At 46.9% G+C, this 21,045-nt stretch overlaps 1 protein-coding gene across 2 annotated transcripts in view; it reads left to right on the top strand.

Annotated features, from left to right (window-relative positions):
- The first annotated feature begins 2,047 nt into the window (after positions 1-2,047).
- The window catches only part of PDGFRA (platelet-derived growth factor receptor, alpha polypeptide), a 62,143-nt gene continuing 43,145 nt past the window's right edge, over positions 2,048-21,045 (top strand). Inside the window, exon 1 of one of the 2 annotated variants that reach the window (XM_011966502.1) lies at positions 2,048-2,364. Coding sequence is in view for 1 of the 2 variants with exons in the window: in XM_011966501.1 (XP_011821891.1) it covers positions 2,810-2,893 (84 nt within the window). In the remaining variant the exon portion in view is untranslated. Of the gene's footprint in view, positions 2,365-2,797; positions 2,894-21,045 lie in introns of those variants that run through there. The other variant, XM_011966501.1, reaches the window with a different exon arrangement.

The following is a 21,045-nucleotide window of genomic DNA, read 5'->3' as shown; positions in this document are numbered from 1 at the left end:
CTGTCCGGAGGTTGCTCCTGACCACTGGGTTTATTTTGTTTTGCAGAGGAGGCAGATGTTGACCTCTCTTCTTTGCACAGTCTCTCCGCGAAATCTTCCCCCAACCATTTGCTTTCTTGCGCCACCCCCCACCGGGGCACTATCCCCGGAGTCAGCTCCTCAGGCCTTTAAACCTTCCAGAATGTCACACATGGAAACCTTTAACAAATGTTTGTTAATGGTCATAACAAAGGCATCATTCAAATTAGGCAGGTAATTACTACCAGAAGGACAACTGGGTGCTCGCTTGCTCATCCATTGCTTTCTGCTTTAAACTCCTGAGGAGTCGCTGCCTGGAGCCACTCCCGCCCGGGCTGCTTTTCGGGCCCCATTAAACGGCTCTGAAATGAACTGTGAAGTTACCATTTGTGGGCGGAGAGCGCTGGGGCCCTGCGGACGGAAGACCCTGGCTTGACCGGGCTAGCAGTGTCGCCGAAACAAAGCAGTCCTTCTGGGTAGGCTCTGTGTCTCGCCTCCTACCCTCTGGGGCAACTCGCCTAAAAACCCAGTTCTCAACTTAACAGCAAGAAGCCCAGCAGCCGCGTTTGCCTTTTATTCCGCACTCTGATTTTTGGGGGGAATCGTTTGTCCCGCTCATTTTCTACAAACATTACGGTATCCTGTTAGCATTCCGAACAAGGGGCTGTTCATATATTTGCCTTCAATGATTTCCTGAAGGAACATGTGGAAGTAATAGCGAGCTGTGCAGTCACCCGAGCTGAAGATGCACGAGAGCAGGTCGCGTAGAAGAGCTGGGGCAATGGGGCCCCCAGCGCAGCCCCAGGCGCCCTATTTCCGAGACTGATACCCCAAGATCCTGTCCTAATTAGACACAGCACCGCGCCCGTTGGAGTACTTCTCTGTGACTCTCCTCTGTCCACTGCACTGTGTCCACCCTCCTGGTGAAGGAGGAGACGGCTGTTGGACGTGCCAGTCCCAACCTGGCCACCTTGGCCATTTTCAGAGTGCTTGTGTGGGGGTGGGGTTGAGGGAGAAGGATGAAGGATGACCCCCAACCCCAACAAGAGAATTCAGAAATCAGAGAGCGAGAAAGGTGAACGCGCTCCCATCCCCCGCTGTCTCTGGGAAGCCCCACTCTGCCCAGGTCTGGTTTCTGGAGCATCAGCGCCCCCTTTCCCTCGCCGGCAGGATCGTTTCCTCCCGACACTGGCCTCGCGCCTTGGGCGCAGGGTTTGGGGCTCAGCTGTCAACTCTGAAGCATTCGTAGGGTTCGACCCACTCGGCGGGAGGGAACGGAGGGAGAATCAAAAGGCACCCTCTCCCACGACGCGGAGGCGGCGGGACGATTCCCCAAACGCCCAAGCTTGAACTTTTTTGTATGCGAGTTAGAAGCCAGGACAACCTCGCCCAGATAACCCCCAAAACAAAGGCACGACCAGATAAGTTACTTAAAGGGAGTAAAGGTCGTTCTATCGGAGAACGTTCCAAACCTACACAGACCCTCTTTTCTTTGTACCCTATTTCAGACTCCACCCAGTCTTGCGCGCACACACACACACACACCCACCCCACACACAAAACAAAAACCCATCGTTGTCATATTGGACTCAACAGTTTGCCTAATCCCATTGAAGAACTAGCAACTATATAGCCCTTAGCCCTTCCCCTAAAAGACCCTTAGTTCAAAACCGCGCAACCGCTTGGAGATTTCTCCCGAGGGCCCGATTTCTAGTTGGGCCGAGTTTGTAGAAGGGACGTTTCTTGATTCTAGATTTATATTCTCTCTGGGTATTAAATGCAGTTTTGTATGTTCCTTTTCTTGTTTTCAAAGAGAACACAAAACTATAGCAGTCTAAGAAAATAACCCCAAAATGGGGAGGCAAACTCATTCTGGAAATGATGGGCTGTTTGTAGTTTCACAAAACCGCTTTCCCGGCAGAGCACCAACACCTCCCCCTTCCACCCCCCCATCCCATCTGGTCGGCTTCTCCCCGCCCCCCAGTTGTTGTCGAAGTCTGGGGGTTGGGACTGGACCCCCTGATTGCGTAAGAGCAAAAAGCGAAGGCGCAATCTGGAGACTGGGAGATTCGGAGCGCAGGGGAGTTTGAGCGAAACTTTTATTTTGAAGAGACCAAGGTTGGGGGGGGGCTTATTTCCTGACAGCTATTTACTTAGAGCAAATGATTAGTTTTAGAAGGATGGACTATAACATTGAATCAATTACAAAACGCGGTTTTTGAGCCCGTTACTGTTGGAGCTACAGGGAGAGAAACAGAGGAGGAGACTACAAGAGATCATTGGAGGCCGTGGACACACTCTTTACTCCATGTGTGGGACATTCATTGCGGAATAACATAGGAGAAGGTAAGGAAGAAGAAAAAATGATTTTTTGTTTATAAGAGAAGTCCCTGATCAGACTCTGGGACTGGAGAAAGCGAAGTAACTTCAAACTTTGGGCGACAAGAAAAAAAAATGGAGTTGGATTCCAAATGTGTGTTCAGAGAGCAATTTTTTTTTTTTTTTTCGGAATAAACTTCACTTGGGGGTGGGTGGGAGATAACCATAGAATTAGAAAGTCTAGGGATTTTTTTTTAAACACACATTTTCCAGACCTATTTTTAAAAAACAATGTTTTTCTAACAACCCTATGGCCTCCCAAAGAAATTGTTTAGGCTTACATTTTTGAGGTTTCTTTTGGGAGTGGGGGTGGTGTTCATGAATACTGGGCCGAACACCAAGGAACTGGGGGTGGAGGCAGAGGTGTTTGCCCTCTTCTTGGCAGTGAGTCCTGGAAGGCGACAGGTTTTAAATGAGTGTTTTCATTCCTCGCCTGCGGTTTGGCGGGACAGCGCTGCAGCCCGTGGTGTGGAGCGCGGCTGGGGGACCAGGGGAGGTGGGGAGAGGGGAGCGCGGAGGGGGGCGCGGGAAGGGGTTGCTGGTCGCAGGAGGCGGGCAGGGCTCGGCTGGTGACCGGACCTCCGTGCTGGCCTGCAGCACATGGAGCCGGTCGAATGCGCGTAATTACTGGACGGCGCTGCTCTGGGTGAGAGTCCGAGCCAGATTTGGCGCAGCGGTGACGCGGCTGCGGGACAAGCAGAGGGGAGCGGGCGTGGGCAAGGGTTTGGGGCGCTCTGGAGGGGTTTGTCGGGTCAGTGAGGTGCTAGGGAGAGCGGGTGCCTGCTCGGCTGTACGCTCGGGTTGCACGCCCTAGCGCGGGGGCGACAGCGGCGGCGCGGGCGGGCGGTCTGGAATAATGACAAACACATTTGGCCCTGAGTGAAGAAGTCGATGTCGCCTCGCATTCCAGCAACTGGGATTTGAGGAATTTCGAACCGCACACCAAGGGGTCCTCATTGTGCGCCGTGGCCCCCGCCCCCGCCCGTCTCCCCGCGCCCCCTCCTCGGTGGAACCGTTTCTGCATTGCCCGGGGCTCTGCTGCCGCTCAGTTCTGGCCTCAGGCAGGAAGAGAGGAAAGGTCTCCAGGAAAGTGTCGAACTTCTTGGGAGTAAGTTAGGGACCACTTGGAACTGGGGAAATTTGTTTGCAGGTAAGAGAAAGGTGGGAGGTAAACCACATTCTCCCTCCGGGCAACTGAGCCCTGGGCACCCCCTACCCGGCGCCCCTCTCCGCGCGGGGGTGCACGGCACTTGCCGTCTGCGCTCGCCTAGCGCTGCTCGGTCCTCTCTAGTCGCCCTTTTTCTCCATTCTTCTCCCTGCCGGGTTCAGAGCCGTCTGTGCGTACTTCTCCTTCCTCTGCTGTCTACCCCCATGGAAACAAGGTTTATACACGATTAACTCCGCCCGGCTGCGTTCGGGGAGCGGGCTGCGTCAGTTTGACTCTGAATATGTGGGATCAGCTGTTCTATTCCGAGAGGGTGACGGCCAGGTCGGAGCGACAAGGAGTGTGGCCCCACCCGAGTCCGGTTGCCGGAGGAAGCCAGGAGCCGGGGCCGGGCCAGGTGTGCGGGAACTGCCGGTGACCTGGCCTCGCGTCTTGGTCGGGAGGGACTTGCTGCCCAGGCCGGCTGTCCGTTGTGCATCCCTCCTGCAGCCAGAGGGCCGGTCCCGCACTTCGCTCCCCCAGTTCTGCTAAGACCTCAGGATGTGCGCAAAGAGTGCCTGGAAGAACTTGCTACTCACTCCATCTCCCTGTGTGGGAGGCAAGCATGGATGGGACCCCTATCAGGTCCCGACCGCCCCACGTCCGAAAAGCCCCGGGCTGGGCGGTGTGGGAAATGGCTTTTTGGCTCCGAGGCCGAATTGCTCAATGTTTTGGACCGACTCGCCTCGCCGCGGTCGCTCCTGACCAGAACTAGACAGATTTTTGGAGCAGGGAGAGGCATCCAGGGCAAACGAGGCACGACAATCCTCCGCAGTGCATCTCACCCGACAAACATCCCGCAGCCACAGAAGGGGAGGAAGGGGTCCCACGGGCGTGCGCACCTCACCAGCCGCCGCGCTGTCCCACCCCCGACCCCTAATCTGGTCAATCTGGACCCCCGCACTGCCGAATTGCATCCCCTCCCTCTTCTCCCTCTCTCTTCGGCCTCCTCCTTTCCACAATCCTCACTATGAGGAGGCCCTGCCTCGCCTTCCCGACAGGCGCGAGGCGGAGCAGCCTCGCTTTGACGCACAGGTCAGGCCCTACTTCGGAGCTTGCACAGTTTTGGGTTGAGCCAAGTGCAGCTGGACCTCGTTCACAAGAGTGAGGAGGAACGAGAGTGGGGGGACGCCAAGAATGAACCCGTCGTTAGCCCCCGGTGCCCTGGCTCTTGTTTAAATCGTTAGATCGAGAGGGACTTGAAGGAGAGCCCAGGCTCCCAGCTCTCCGCCCCTGGGCCAGTTTCCTCTCGGGACGCGGACTGAGGAGGGATGCAGGGGGAGGGGCATTGGGCTGGGCTTTCCAGCTGCAAACACGTCTGGCGCCGAGGCGGGCCCATTTTGTGCCTCCTGGGGACAGACCGTGGGCGGCGCGCAGCGGCGGGACGCATTTTGGGGACGTGGTGGCCAGCGCCTTCCTGCAGACCCCGCAGGGAAGGATTCCCTCTGACCTCCGGGGAGCTGCGACCAGGTTATACGTTGCTGGTGGAAAAGTGGCAATTCTAGGAAAAGAGCTAAAAGCCTGATCAGTGACCGAAAGGTGTGGGTCTCAGGGTCCCCCTGGTCTAACTCGCCGGGTCCACCCGCAGCATCAGCCTTGGGGCGGCAGATAATCTTTCGGTCTCGCCTGGGGCGCAAGATACAGGATCGGGGCAAATGGCTTCTCCCAACTTCGCCCTAGTTCAGTTTCTGCCAGATGGTTGTCGTTTGCTGAAGTGGCTCGGCGGCATTTCCTTTTGTTTTAAACTGATCAGTGAGCGAACCCGGGATGGGCTGAAAAAGTAGATTGTAGGAGGGAATAATGGGAACCCCGACTTGGGGCGGCTTCTTCCCTGCCTCCTGCTGCAGTTTCTCGGCCCCCGCGAAAGGGTAGCTACAAGCGCGGGTGGGCGCGGACTCGTCAGGGGGCAGAGGCGGCTAAGGCGCGTGTCGGGCAAGCTGGCACCAGAGGGCACTTTTTTTTTTTTGGACAGAGTCTCACTCTGTCGCCCAGGCTGGAGTGCAGTGGTGCGATCTCGGCTCACTGCAACCTCCGCCTCCCGGGTTCAAGCGATTCTCCTGCCTCAGCCTCCCAAGTAACTGGGATTACAGGTGCCCGCCACCACGCCAGGCTAATTTTTGTATTTTTAGTAGAGACGGTATCACCATGTTGGCCAGGCTGGTGTCGAACTCCTGACCTCAGGTGATCCGCCCACCTCGGCCTCCCAAAGTGCTGGGATTACAGGCGTGAGCCACCGCGCCGGGCCAGGAACAGTTCTTAAATGCCGAGAGGGCCGCAGGCTAGCTCTCTCTAGCATTCCATGTGAGCCGCTACCCACTGCCAGGCGGCTCTCGTGCCCATAGGAGGCGCTGGCGAGCGCCTGTAACCCTAAACCCCTCGGCCCCTTTTCCCCTACCCGCCCAGCCTCTCTTCCCGCTCTCCCCCCTCTCCCCACACCCTGCCCGGCCCCCTCTCGGGTCTCAGTTGAAAACAATGCAAACGCCGAGCTTTGTGCCTGGGGCGAGGCGGCCTTTGCAGCTCTGAGGTACAGAGTGCGGCGCGCACGGACGCAGGTCCCGGGAGCGGCTGGGCATCGCCACCAACCCCGGGACAACCGAGCCGCCGAGGGCGTAGTGGAGGCGGGAGGGCGAGCCGACCGCGCAGTGTTCCTCTGGATCCCGGGGTCAGAAACCGGACGGTGGCTGGGGCTGGACTGTCCGAGCGCAGAGCCTCCCGGGTGAAGTCTGCGCGCAGCACTCCCCGCAGCGCTGTCGGGGACCAGGAGCCTGTGCCGTGGGCTAGCGGGCCGGCGAGCCGGGTAAGATTCGCGGGGCTGTCGCGCCCTCTAGTGGGCTCTGGGGGCGCATCCCGCTTTCCCCAGCCCCGGGCGGTCGGCGCCCGGATCTCAGTGGAGCGCGGCGCTGGAACCCCGGGAGCCCGGAGCGGAGGCTAACCTGGGTCACCTTTCCTTTCCTCCGGGCCGCCAGTGGACGCCTCGCAGGCTCTGTGTGGGCCCAGAAAGCGCCAGGTGGACGAGAGGGGGCCGAGGTCGCTGGGTTTGGATTGAGAATGGAGCGTCCTTTTAGTTCAATGTGGGAGAAGCAGGGGAGGATGGAGGAGGATGGGTCCCGTGCGTTCTCGGGGGACAGGCGCCGTCTTCTGCGTTCCAGCCCCTCGCCAGCTCCCTTTCCCCTTGGGCGGCCTGTTGCTGTTTGTTTATTATACGACCCTGCGTTATTGTGCAACGGGAACAGTCGTTTCTAATGCGCCCGCGGTTCCCGGGCTGCGCGGCCGTCGCGGCCTTCGCCAGGCTGGTTTATGAGGGGCAGCGGTGTCGCGCGGACAGATAGGGCAGCGCAGCCCGGGAAAGGCGTCGCGGCCAAGGCGGTCCCCCGCCCCGAGGGGGCGGAAATGCTGAGGTGTCGAGAGCGTGGGTTTTACAGAACCCGAGTAGCGAGTCCGGCTGAGTCTCTGCGGCCTGGCCCGGCAGCGTCGTCGGAGGCTCCCGAAGCCCCGCTGTCCCAGCGCACTCGCTCCCAGTGATGGGGATGGTGATGGGGACGATGGGGAGATGTCCGCCTACCCCGAATTCTTCTGGGGTCCCGAGGAGATTTAGCCATTTTCAACAGCAGTTTTCGTATTTCTGCTCAAACCCCGCGGGCTTTCAACTGAGGTCGCCACGAAAGCTAAAAGTACAGCCTAAGGAAGGGGGAGACTGGAGGTTAAGATTTGGGATAGTGGAGCTCAGAATTCCTGGCAGACGCGTCTGTGTCGCAACCCCTGAACGCACGTCCTTCGACCAACACTGCCATCTGCTGGCCGCTGGCAAGAACTACCGCGATCCGCTGTGAGAATGGGCTTTGCGGAGACTCCAAGCTAGTACTGGCATTAGGAGGTGCTTTTTTTTGTTTTATTTATTTATTTATTTATTTATTTTTTGCTCTGTAGGACCGTAATAGGTGACTGATTTTCTTTTCCTGTGAGGCTACAAGAATTGCTGGAAGACAGCATTTTTATTTCGTGGAAATTTGTGTTGTGTTTCGCCTTGGTTATTAATGCTTTGCATTTACATAGTGAACATATTATCAGAGCAGGCCTGTGAGGAAGGTAGTGGGGGGTATTGGTGTTCCCGTTTCTGAGTGAGGAGACCTATGTCGGGGCCTTGGTGACCTCAAGATAAGGTTGTGCCATTAGGAGTCACACCCATTTGGTGACATTCAAAAGGATATGTTATTTTATTCTCCCGTGGTTAAATATCTGGTGAAAGGAGAGCACCCATGTTTATGAGCCCAGATTGTCCCATAAAACGCTTCTGTGTAAAAACACTCCAGCCTCCTCCCGTTACTGGAATGTCTGATGGAGCTCGGGGAGATCAAAACAACAAAACAGGCTCTGGTAGGGTGCAGAGGTCCTGGTAAACACACCCTCTGCTGGAAAACAGGGAGAAGTTTCCATCAGTGTAGACCTGCACTTGGGTTGCCTGGGCTGAAGTTAGGAGACTGCGTAGAAAAAGGAAGATGTGTAATTTTCACAGTTAGAATTAACTTAGGAGAGCTGAAATTAGCTGAACCTCGGAAATCTGAATCTTGAAGTCACCAGTGGCTTTGGGATTATGAGAGAGTCTCCTGTGGTCTTTAATCATGTGAGGGTGGGGTGAAATTAAATATTCAGTGGTTCTGCAGTGGGATGCACTGTGCAATTGGTGATTGAGAAGCAAGCTCTCTGGCTTTAGGAGAAGAATGTCTTGCTCTTAGTCCTTCTGGAAATAGAGCCTTGCATTGCCTGCTGTCTCTTTACACTGCCTTGGGTTATACAGTCGTGTTCAATGGCTCTTTAGTGCTGTTTTAAGGGCAGGAGATGGCACCCTGTTAAAGAGAAAGGATAGTAGCTGCCAAAGCATTTGTTTCTCTGTTTCTGTGACTGTATATGTTGGCTCATCTTTGAATGGTCTTTATAGCTACACCAGGCTGTAGATAACAGGGTCATGGGAGTGGACTGCTGGTGTGGGCTGAATCACAGTTCAGATCCATGTCTCCAGGAGGCAGGAGGTGCAGGGCAAGTCATGTCGCTTCTGGGGCATCCGTCACTTTCTTAGTTAAGGAGAAGTTGAAGGAGCTGATCTAAAATATCTTGGGAGTCTGCAGAAAAAGTTTTGAAAATTAAAGCACTTTCAATTAAAACTCTATAATTTAGTCCTTAAAATAATGCCACAGCGCAAGCAACCAGTCAGGCCTTACTAGTGCTTCCTAGAAGAAGAGAGTGAGGCTCAGAGAGTTGGACAGAGTGTCAGATTTGGGATCAGTGGCTAGTCCAATGTGATTTCCATCCTTTCTTCTGAGAGAAAGCATAAGAAGGCCAAGAGGATGGGGGAAAAGCACAAGTCACCTGCCTTGGAGTCAACAGGGCAGGGATCTCTTTCTCAGTTTGTTTCTCTAAGTTATGGCAAATGCTTTTTGAGCTGTGATTATTGAAGATGGGGGCCGAAGTTCAACATGTAGTTGGCATGAGGGAAGTAATCATGATTGAAGAAAAGATTTGGTTGAAATCTATTGTTCTTCTCTGCAAAGGGGGCTGTTCTCATGGATTCTTAGTAGTGCCGTGTTTCTCAGAATTTGTAGCTTCAATTACTTATATTTGCACACCTGACTTTAGATGAGCACTGGAATAGCAGTTACTAATTAAGGACGAGCATTTAGAGTAGAAAAACAGCCAGATTCACTCCCAGAGAGCCTCACTACAGGTCTGATAGGTGAGGAAAGTCCCCATCTTTCCCATTTTTCTTCATTACCTCCCTGTGGGGCAAGCACTGCCATTATTCATGAGTCACCTGTCTGAGTTATAGATAAGTAATGACATGAAACTTCACAAACACGCTGAGCACAGTGGCTCACGCCTGTAATCCCCGCACTTTGGGAAGCCGAGGCGGGTGAATTGTTAATGCTTTGCATTTACATAGTGAACATATTATCAGAGCAGGCCTGTGAGGAAGGTAGTGGGGGGTATTGGTGTTCTCATTTCTGAGTGAGGACACCTATGTCAGGGTCTTGGTGACCTCAAGCCGAATGCTCAAACTGCTACTGCTACTCCTAAGGTTGTGCCATTAGGAGTCACACTCGTATGCTGACATTCCAAAGGATATGTCATTTTATTCTCCCGTGGTTAAATATCTGGTGAAAGGAGAGCAGACATCTGGTGAAAGGAGACCAACATATACAGTCACAGAAACAGAGAAACAAATGCTTTTGCAGCTAGTATCCTTTCTCTTTAACAGGGTGCCATAGAGACCAGCCTGGCCAACATGGTGAAACCCTGTCTGTACTAAAAATACAATAAATTAGCTGGCCATGGTGGTGGGCACCTGTAATACCAGCTACTCGGGAGGCTGAGACAGGAGAATCGCTTGAACTTGGGAGGCAGAGGTTGCAATGAGCTGAGATCACGCCACTGCACTCCAGCCCAGGCGACAGTGCGAGACTCTATCTAAAAAAAATTAAAAAAGAAAAAAAAGAAACTTCGCAAACAGGCCTAGATTTCTACCCAGGGAACCACTGTTATTGGAGACGGGAGTTTGGAATCTTAAGCAACAAACGTGTTTATTCTCTTGCTTCCTGATGGCTTGCTCAGAGGGCCTGTTTCCATTGCCTACTTTTTTTGAGACGGAATCTTGCTCTGTCACCTAGGCTAGAGTGCAGTGGCAAGATCTTGGCTCACTGCAACTTCTGCCTACTGGGTTGAAGCCATTCTCCTGCCTCAGCCTCCTGAGTAGCTGGCATTATAGGTACCTGCCTCCATGCCTGGCTCCTTTTTTTTAATTTTTAGTAGAAATGGGATTTCACCTTGTTGGCCAGGATGGTCTCGAACTCCTGGCCTCAAGGGATCTGCCCGCCTCAGCCTTCCAAAGTGTTGGGATTACAGGCGTGAGCCAATACGCCTGGCCTCATTGGTCACTTTATATGTCAGTAAATAATCTTTCCTGGCAGAGGGTCCACTGTATCTGGAGGCACTGAAGGAAATCTGGGAGTGTCTGGCGAGGGCAAAGCACTGCTTAGAGCTTGCACAGGAAAAGCAGTGAGCCCTTCTTTTAAGCTCAAGAATGCTTTAAAGATGCATCTTTGGCAAGTCTTGCCAAAGAAATATGGGATCTAAATATGATAAAACCAAAGACATCAAGCTGGCTCTGGAGGCCTTCTTTGAAGTTTGCTGAGTGGATTGTCAGTGGGAGGCTGGTATTTACATGTACAAACACACAAGCGTGCGTTACTGCTAATTGTGGTAAATCAGGCTGGTCAGTCTGGCTCTGGGGCCCACTGTGCCTGCCACCGCAGCAGTATGGAAGCCCTGCATCCCAGACACATGTCAGCATCCTCAGAGGCCATCAGCCAGCCAGCATTGTGTGAATTGCATTTGGGTTCACAGCACTGTAATTGTGTTTCTCCTGCTATGGTGAGCAAAGGAGGAAAATGGAAGGAGGAAGTGTAATTTGCCCTAGGAAATAGTCAGGCAGGCGGCACACAGGGGTGGGATATGGCTAAAACACTGACCTTCCCTTGAGAGAGACCATATGGTGAAGTGGAGAGGGCATAGCCTTTGTATCACACAGACCTTTTGTTCGAATCCTGGCTCTGTCACTGGCTGTGTGACTTTGGGTCATTTGCAAAACCTCTCTGAGCCTCAACTGCCACTTCTTAAAATCAACTCTAAGTAATCTCTAAGGGTTATTCTTCACAAACACAGCATGTACATGCAAACTTTGGCTTAGTAAATTATGGTTTCTCATTCTCTTATTTTGTTTTCTACATACCCCACTCCTCTTCCTGTTAGGAGCCTTCCACCTTTTACTCTGTGTTTTCTTCCTTTCTTATTTTCCTGGTGGCATTCAATAAAGCAGAAATCTGATTTCTGCAAAGCAGGCCACCTTACAGGAGAAATGCATGATTAGGCACCACCAAAAACTTTGTTTAGGCTATTATCTTCTGGATCCTCTCCAACCAAACTCAACTCAACTAGGGATAAACACAGCAATACAGGAATACATTGAATTTCTCTCTTACTCTCTCTTTTTTTAAACTAGTTTACTCAGGAATCACATGCACACATATTTTAGCTTCCAAAGTCAATGATGGAACACATTGAGTCCCATTAGGCTCACTCCATTGTATGAGTTAGCATCAGAGGAGTTCTTACCAGAGTGTCTTCATCTTGAATAGGGCCTAGGTAAGAAGAGGATGAGACCTGCTGGGCTGCATTCCCAGGAGGTTAGGCATTTGTAGTCACAGGAGAGATAGGAGTTGGAACAGGAGTTGATAGATACAGGTCATAAAGACCCCAGTAATAAAACAGGTTGCAGGCCAGGTCTGATGGCTCATTCCAGTAATCCCAGTACTTTGGGAGGCCAAGGCAAGAAGATTGCTTAAGCCCAGGATTTCAAGACGAGCCTGGACAACATAGTGAGACCTTGTCTCTACAAACAATAATTTTAAAAACATGAGCTGGGCATGATGGTGCAGGCCTATAGTCCCAGCTACTGGTCTGAGGGGTGGTTGGGGGTGCAGACTGAGGTGGGAGGACGGAGGCTGCAGAGAGCTGAGATCAGGCCACTGCACTCCAGCCTGGGTGATAGAATGATACCCTGTCTCAAAAATAAATAAATAAATAAGCCAGCAAAACCAGGATGCAGTGAAGAAGCTGGCCAAAACCCGCCAAAACGAAGATGGTGATGAAAGTGACCTCTGGTCATCCCTACTGCTTATTATACACTAATTATAATGCATTGCCATGCTAAAAGACACTCCCACCGGTGCCATGGCAGTTTACAAATGCCATAGCAATGACCAAAGATACTCTGTACGGTCTAAAAAGGGGAGGAACCCTCAGTCCTGGGAATTACCTGCCCCTTTCAGGGAAAACTCGTGAATCTTCTACTGCTTGTTGAGCATACAATCAAGAAATAACTATAGGTATACTCACTCAAGCAGCCATGCAGTTGCGGTGCCCATGGAGTAGCCACTTTTTTATTCCTTTACTTTCTTAATATATTTGCTGTTATTTTACTCTTTGGCTTGCTCTTGAATTCCTTCCTGCATGAAGCCAAGAACCTTTGTGACCTCCCAGGTCGAACCCCAATTTTGAGGTTCACCCTATGACATCTTTTCTGGTGACCAATGACGGGACAATGGTGACCTCCCGTTGACTTTAAATTAAGACTGATTGGCACTGTGTGGGCTTCACTAGTGGGTGAGTCTCTCCTTGCCCAGATTCAGCTTGCTAACATTTTTTTCCCTTCAAATTGGCTCCTTTGTCCTTTCTAATGTTCTTTATTTTGGGCAGATGGGAAAGTGGCTGTGAGGCCTCTGGCTTAGCAGCCTGATAGTGGCCTCCTGTTGTCTGGTTGCCCCAGATGGGAGCATGCCTGGCTGGTCACATCTTTTGCAACCTACCTTGTCATCCCTTCTCTGAGACTTTTTCTCTTTAGTTTTTTTTTTTAAATTTTTAAATTAATTAATTAATTAATTAATTAATTAATTAATTTTTAGAGATAGCATCTTGCTCTATTGCCCAGGCTGGAGTGCAGTGGCATAGTCATGGCTCACTGCAGCCTGGACCTCACAGGCTCAAGTGATCCTTCCACCTCAGCTCCTGAGTAGCTGGGACTATAAGGCATGCACCACCACACCTGGCTAAATTTTGTGGGTATTGTTTGTAGAGACAGGGTTTTGCCATGCTGCCCAGACTGGTCTTGAACTCCTGGGCTCAAACGATCTGCCTGCCTCAGCTTCTCAAAGTACTGGGATTATAGGCATGAGCCACTACACCTGGCCTGTCTTTAGTTTCTAATGACTGGCTGTTTGACTTCTCTGCTCTTCGGGCTGATATGCTTATTTCATGTTTGTTGTCTTTGCCTTGGCTATTTGGCAATTGTTTAAGGCAGGACACTTGTTTGTGAGAGTTCTCCTGTTGTGTTGACCCTGGGACACCAGAGTCATCGTTCTGTAGCTCCAGTTATGTTAGGTCTCATACTTTTGGGGTTCACTACTGGCCATCCCCCAGATGCTCTGGGGTTTTTGGCATTTGGTGTGGGGACCTTTGTTAGCTGATTCTCCAGGTTTTGTGGCATTTGGATGCTCCAGGGTGTTTGGCACTGGCATTCCCCTCTAGCATTGTGGGTTAGAGTCCCACCCAAGGGGAATCTTAGCCTTGCCTTTTCTTGTTTTCTACTCTAAAATTATCATTTTCTGTAAAAGCATTTTCTTATTGTCACTTCATTTAATTTTTTGCTCCAGGAGGTGGGAATTTGCAGGGGAAAATAATTGGACTCTCCCTACACTTAGAAAAACTTCTGTGTCTAGTAGAGATCCTTGTTAGACAAAGGGACAGTGGTGAGTCCCAAAGGACTCGTCACTAGGGTGCCTTTTAGGCAATTGGAGCAAATTCAAATTAGCAAACAAAGTTTAAATATTTGGATAAGTCCCAGTTTTGTCAGGGAAATAATTTGGGTCCAGCTATCTTTTATAAAATAGTGCATTTGCGTTTCTACATTATGGCTAGAGCTCAAAGATAAAAGCTATTCGATCTATGTTTATGTGTGTGTATAAATGTCTAGATGTGTTTATGTGTATGTACATTTATTGTGTTATATATTGTGTCTACAGGGTACCAAATTGGCTTATAAATAAAAGAGTGCTCATAAAAAAAGTAAATAAGTCCAAGCATTTCTCAAGCTCATGTAACTTAAGTTTGCTAAAATTTAGAGTTACTAAAAATTCATATATAACTCTGTATAAATGTGCCAAAGAAGATATGCTCTTAGCGAAAATAAATTCTTTTTGACCAATTCAGATGTCATTTATATGTGGGGTTTAAAATACAAGTTTAGAAAGAAAATAAAAACAAGTAGAAAGAAATAAAAAACAATAAGTAGTGGAGAGAGATGTGAGGAGAGTTATGAATATGAAGATGTATTTTTAGGTCAGGAAGGTTATAAATAAATTTTATGAGAAAGGATCTTATATGATAAATTCTTGTCCTAAGGTAGAATGACTGATTGTTTAGAGAAGAAGGAAATATAGGACAAATCAGAAAGTCCAAGCATGTTGTAGATGACCTGTGTAAGTCATGGTAAAGTTTATAAAAGAGAATTAATTAAAATTTAGACGTAATTAGCCATAACTGAAAGGAAATTAATTAATTTATTTATTTATTTATTTTGAGAAGAAGTTTTGCTCTTGTTGCCCATGCTGGATGCAATGGCATGATCTTGGTTCACTGCAACCTCCGCCTTCTGGATTCAAGTGATTCTCCTGTCTCAGCCTCCTGAGTAGCCAGGATTACAGGCATGCACCACCATGCTTGGCTAATTTTGTATTTTCAGTAGAGATGGGGTTTCATCATGTTGGTCAGGCTGGTCTTGAACTCCTGACCTCAAGTGATCCACCCACCTCGGCCTCCCAAAGTGCTGGGATTACAGGTGTGAGCCAACTCATATGCCCAGCCAGGAAATTTATTTATAATAGTCTATCTAAATTTTGGTGCCCTATGTTAAAACAAGTTTGTCTTAAAGTATTGGTTGGCTTTCAGTAAGATTGCAAGAAATACTGACTTTTAATTCTAGAATCTGTTTCCTTTGAAGGCCTCTCAGATTTATATCTGTTCCTTTTCCCTTGAAAAAGTATATCCTTTGTAAGCTCAAAACTGACTTCCCTAGACTCCTTTTACGAAAAGCAATACAGTGCTTGTTTCAGGCTGTGGCTCAATAGCTAAGCCTTTGTTCTTTCATGGTGGTGGCCTGGGTTCAGTTCCTGGCTTAGGGAATGAGAGGTTTCCAGTTTGCTACTTCTGGGACTTTTGTCATTTATTCTTTTTGTCTGCACTGACAGCTTCTGATTTTTTCATTTGAATTTTTTTTTTTTTTTCTGTGAGCTACCTTAGGGATAATGCTGGGTCTTGTAAAAATTGCTTGTCATCTTTTTGGAGACACCTCTTGTGTCCATGGTTAAGTTATAACCTTGGTTAAGGCCTGTTGGTTTCAGTGGGGAAAATACCTTTAAAAAAAGGCTTAAAAGCCAGAGATGTTGGCTATTTGTCCTGGCTAAAGTCTGGTATTAAGGGATTTAAAAGGATTTTTTAAAAGGACCTCTATAATTAAAAGTCAGCTTAATTAAAAATGGATATTCCATATTCATATATATATTTAAAAGAGCTTTATGATTTTTTTCTTCTTGGATCTTATTTTTTTAAGAGAAAGTGTTTTTTGTGTGTTTGTTATTTGTTTTTCTTCTCAGTGGTCTGAATTATTTCTCCATTCTGTCTTTTTGCCCCCTTTAATGCCCATATTAGAGGACCTAAGATAATTTCTGACAGCCTGGGACTCCTTGGGAGGAAACAGAAGGTGTCACAGACCTCATTTTGGGAGAAACCTCTGCTTTCTTCATGGAACCCCCAAAACTGTAAGCAGACAGGACCCCTCAGAGGCTCTGCTCTGTTTTACCTCACATTACCTGACCTTTGTGACTTTTGGGGGCATCAGAAATTACTTTGCATTGTGAGAGAACCTTTAGCATTGGTGTGTATTACCTAGGTAGGATGTATACTTTTAGGAATGGCAGTTACTTACATGAGTGGTTATTACTACAGGCCAATACTTACTTCTTTTCACATTTAAATGAAAAAAAGCATGCTCTTGGGCATCCACCTGTGAATGGAGGATGGGCTGATTTGCTTTAGGTTGGCCACCAGCCTTTGGGGAACATCCTTGCAGTGAAATGCTTGGTGAAAGCATTGCACTGTCTGGTCGCATAGTGTTCCATTTTGGGGGATCCAGTATTTGGTATAAATATGGGATTCTTGATTTTTGGAGATCTGTTTGGCCTTCCAGCTGTGCCTCCTTATTTGGACCTAGAAGCTGCATGCTTGAAGGAAAAACTTAAAAACTGACAAATGAAAAAAAAATCCTACAACTACTGGATATTTATATGTGTTCTGTGTATTTAGATGTATTCTGTGTGTGATATTTATGTAAAAGAGCTCTAATTCATTGGTTTAAAGAAAAATAACTGCTTAAATCAAATATATTGTCAGAAAAATGGCAACTTTAAAGCCTTTGAGTTCAAGTGACTTTAGTAATCTTTGGGAAATAAAGATAGTGTTAAAGATCATTGATAAAATAAAAATGTCTTCAAAATTTCGACATGTGGTCTAAATTAGGCAGGTTTGATACTGTTTTCTACTAAACAACATAAACTGCTTCTCTGAGTTTTGGTAATTGTTCTATTTACCTGCTTTGGAACATTAGATGCTAGGTAAGGCCTGGGGACATGTGGAGTTAACCATGTCAGGTTTTTAATCAAAACTAAAAGTTACTAAGAGTTAACACTGTAACATATGTACCTGAGATTACCAGAGAAACAGTTTTACATACAAGATATGTAAGGAAAGTAAAATGTGTTTTTGGTAAAAGATTATAGGAAGGCATGGGAGTACAGTTTTTTGTTTTGTTTTTGTTTTTGTTTTGCTTACTTTAGTGGATTAAAGGATTGTTTTAAGTTGAATAGGAAAAAGCTGAAGTATGAGCAAGTTGTGAAAGGTATATGAAAGATTAACATTGTAAAAGAAATTCTGTGTGTAAACATTGGCTAAAGTTAAAGGGATATTATTATTATTATTTTTGTAAGTTAAACATTAGGATTAAAAAGCATGGCAGAGTTTTCTAGAGCACTGATCTGCTCTGTAACAGAAAATTGTAAAGGATTATAAAAGGTTTATGAGAATCTTACCTTATGGTCAAACTGATTAAGATTGGGAAGATTTGTCTATAAAGTTTTATTAAGAATTGGGTTTAATATTAATAGTACACTAATGCAAAGGTGAAATTTGGCTTTCTCTCTTGAATAAGATTTTCATGTAATATTACAAGATAATGAAAGATTTTTGTTTGATTTTTAAATAAACTATAGGAAAAATAAGGGCGAAAAAAAGTGACAGATCATTTGGAAACCCAAGTCTGCCCTATATCAATGAGTAAACGTTTTTACCTTTTTGAAATCTTTGAGTTATCATTTTGGTTGAATAAATGCTTTATGGTGACCTGGGATTCTATTTTGTAATATCAACTGTTTAAACCTTTTATATTTGATGAACGTTCCAAAATGAAATTCTAAAGTAAGTCTTTTTCTGATCTGATTAGTCTTTCTAGATATCAGGTCCCCTAAAATCCAAAAGTGACATATTTGGCTTATTTGATGTATTAAAATCATACAAGAAGCACTGTCAAATATAAAATACTATTTGGCTTTCTTTGGGCTATACTTATATAAATGTGTTATTGGTATGTGTTCCAAAATTATGCAAAACTCCTGATATGACTTAGTGTACATTATCAGTCATAATTATAGTTCTTATGTTACATTATTGTGTGCTACAGAGGTAACCAAATTTCTTTGTCAATTGCATATTTAATTGCCTGTCCTAAGACTTTTGTCACCCACAGACAATTGTTGTCTTGTTTTTAATCCTTTTCAAAAGGTGGTTTATAATCAGCTATAGGACTCTGATGGGTACTCTAAAATGCAAGCCTCTGATAACTTTGAAAATTGTGCCATTGGCTGGGCATGGTGGCTCACACCTGTAATCCCAGAACTTTGGGAGGCCAAGGCAGGTAGATCACTTGAGGTCAGGAGTTCGAGACCAGCCTGGCCAGCATGGTGAAATGCCATCTCTACTGAAAATACAAAAGTCAGCCAGGCATGGTGGCTCACACCTGTAATCCCAGCAATTTTGGAGACTCAGACAGGCAGATCACTTGAGGTCAGGAGTTCGAGACCAGCCTGGCCAGCACGGTGAAATGCCATCTCTATTAAAAATACAAAAATCAGCCAGGCATGGTGTCATGCACCTGCAATCCCAGTTACTTGGGAGGCTGAGGCAGGAGAATCGCTTGAACCTGGGAGGCAGAGGTTGCAGTGAGCCAAGATCGCACCATTGCACTCCAGCCTGGGCGACAAGAGGGAAATTCCATCTCAGGGGAAAAAAAAAGAAAAAGAAAAAGAAAATTGTGCCATTGAAATAGAAAAGAAAACACAAAAAAACTTCCAGGATTCTCATAGAAACTTAACATATTCATAAGGAATGTGGCCCAATATCAGGCAAAACAAGAGTTAATAGCATGGACTAAACTAATAAAAGATCAAAACAATCTTTTTATGACTTTTTGCTTAAAACATTGCTGATCCTTTCTGTTTTGGTTTTCAGAGTCAAGAAAACTTTTCCTTTGGAAAGTATTAACTGCTTTTAACAATTGAATAAAGTATACTACTGTAGACAAAATTTGGAGCATGTCTTTCTTTTTATCTGATTTCTCCAGAATTTGAAAACTATTTGGGAGTATTCTTAACTAATATCAATACAGTTATTTACATAAGTGCAGTAAGAATCTTTTCTTTTGTAACAGGACACAATTAAAGAAACTGCTTATTTTTTGAAGGCTTTGACTAGAATGGTGTGCTTTCAGATACAAACAGACTGCTTTAAGGGATCAAAGTTGACTTACAGAGCCAATAAAAGCTACTTGGGAAAACTGACCTCGTTCCTTGTCTATGCAGCCTCTGTATGGGGTTCCTGACCTGTGGTAAGTGAAAATGTCACTTTCTGACAGGCCCAGGAGCCCCAAGTTATCTTGGGACATCAAGAAGAAAGGAATGCACCCAACTTATACAGACATTTTCAGGCACAGATAAATCTGTGGCTGACTCAAGGCTTTAAGAAGCCTAATTTGAGATTCTTTATAAATTAAAGTTCCATCAAAACCAATTTTAAAAAGAGCCTATGTGGCAAATAATTATTTTTGCTGCACTTTATATAAATAATCAGGCCAAATATAATAAGATTAAAACTTTGTGGCAAACAAATTGGTCCCACTGTGATTTGTCTTTGGTAAAAATGGAAGCTAGAGAGAGAAGTTGTTTCAAAAACTGTGATACACCAGTTATTAGATTCTAGTCTCATCTGTTGTTTTTGAGTTTCTTCTGCAATTTAGACAGACCCTGCTTATTCCTGAGAATCAACCAGTGATGTATGGCTGTTGCTCAGAAGAAATAAGAGGGATGGCTAATGTAAAGATCTGGATCAGTATTCTAATTCTGGGCATGTATTGGAATTGGCTAGTGACCACATATCAGCTTGCTTTTAACGATTACCCAGTTCATGGAAAGTCTTCTTATTTAGTTTACTTGGGATAATTGTGCTGATTTTGCTTTACTGTTGTGGAATATATTGCTGTTGTCCTCTTTGTGTGGGAATGCAGGATAAACTTACTTAACATTTTCTTAAATTGAACACTTATTAATCTTCCAGATTTCACTTTTGTCAGAACTCAGAGTTATGATTTGCCCTCACTATACTGACAGCAGGCTCTGGTAGGGTGCAGAGATCCTGGTAAACACACCCTTTGCTGGAAAACAGGGAGAAGTTTCCATCAGTGTAAACCTGCACTTGGGTTGCCTGGGCTGCAGTTAGGAGACTGAGTAGAACATTTGCTGCAGAGAAAAAAGAAGATGTGTAATTTTCACAGTTAGAATTAACTTAGGAGAGCTGAAATTAACTGAGTCTTGGAAATCTGAATCTTGAAGTCACCAGTGACTTTTGGGACTGTAAGAGAGTCTTCTGTGGTCTTTAATCATGTGAGGGTGGGTGAAATTAAATATTCAGTGGTTCTGCAATGGGATGCACTGTGCAATTGGTGATTGAGAAGCAAGCTCTCTGGCTTTAGGAGAAGAATGTCTTGCTCTTAGTCCTTCTGGAAATGGAGCCTTGCATTGCCTGCTGTCTGTTTACACTACCTTTGCACATTGCCTTTGGTTATAGAGTCATGCCCAATGGCTCTTTACTTCTGTTTTAAGGGCAGGAGATGGCACCCTGTTAAAGAGAAAGGATAGTAGCTGCCAAAGCATTTGTTTCTCTGTTTCTGTGACTGTTTATATTGGCTTATCTTTGAATGGTCTTTATAGCCACACCAGGCTGGAGGTAACAGGGTCATGGGAGTGGACTGCTAATGTGGGCTGAATCACAGTTCAGATCCATGTCTCCAGGAGGCAGGAGGTGCAGGGCAAGTCATGTCGCTTCTGGGGCATCCGTCACTTTCTTAGTTAAGGAGAAGTTGAAGGAGCTGATCTAAAATATCCTGGGAGTCTGCAGAAAAAGTAGTGAAAACCAAAGCACTTTACATTAAACTCCGTACTTTAGTCCTTACAGTAATGCCACAGCACAAGCAACCAGTCAGGCCTTACTAGTTGTGCTTCCTAGAAGAAGAGACTGATGTTCAGAGAGTTGGACAGAGTGTCAGATTTGGGATCAGTGGCTAGTCCAATGTGATTTCCATCCTTTCTTCTGAGAGAAAGCATAAGAAGGCCAAGAGGATGGGGGAAAAGCACAAGTCACCTGCCTGAGAGTCAACAGGGCAGGGATCTCTTTCTCAG

The sequence above is a fragment of the Mandrillus leucophaeus genome, unplaced genomic scaffold (genome assembly GCF_000951045.1).
Source record: "Mandrillus leucophaeus isolate KB7577 unplaced genomic scaffold, Mleu.le_1.0 Scaffold762, whole genome shotgun sequence".
Taxonomy (NCBI): Eukaryota; Metazoa; Chordata; class Mammalia; order Primates; family Cercopithecidae; genus Mandrillus; species Mandrillus leucophaeus.
Note: the sequence above shows the minus strand (reverse complement) of the source record. Positions and strands in the feature narration are given on the sequence as shown.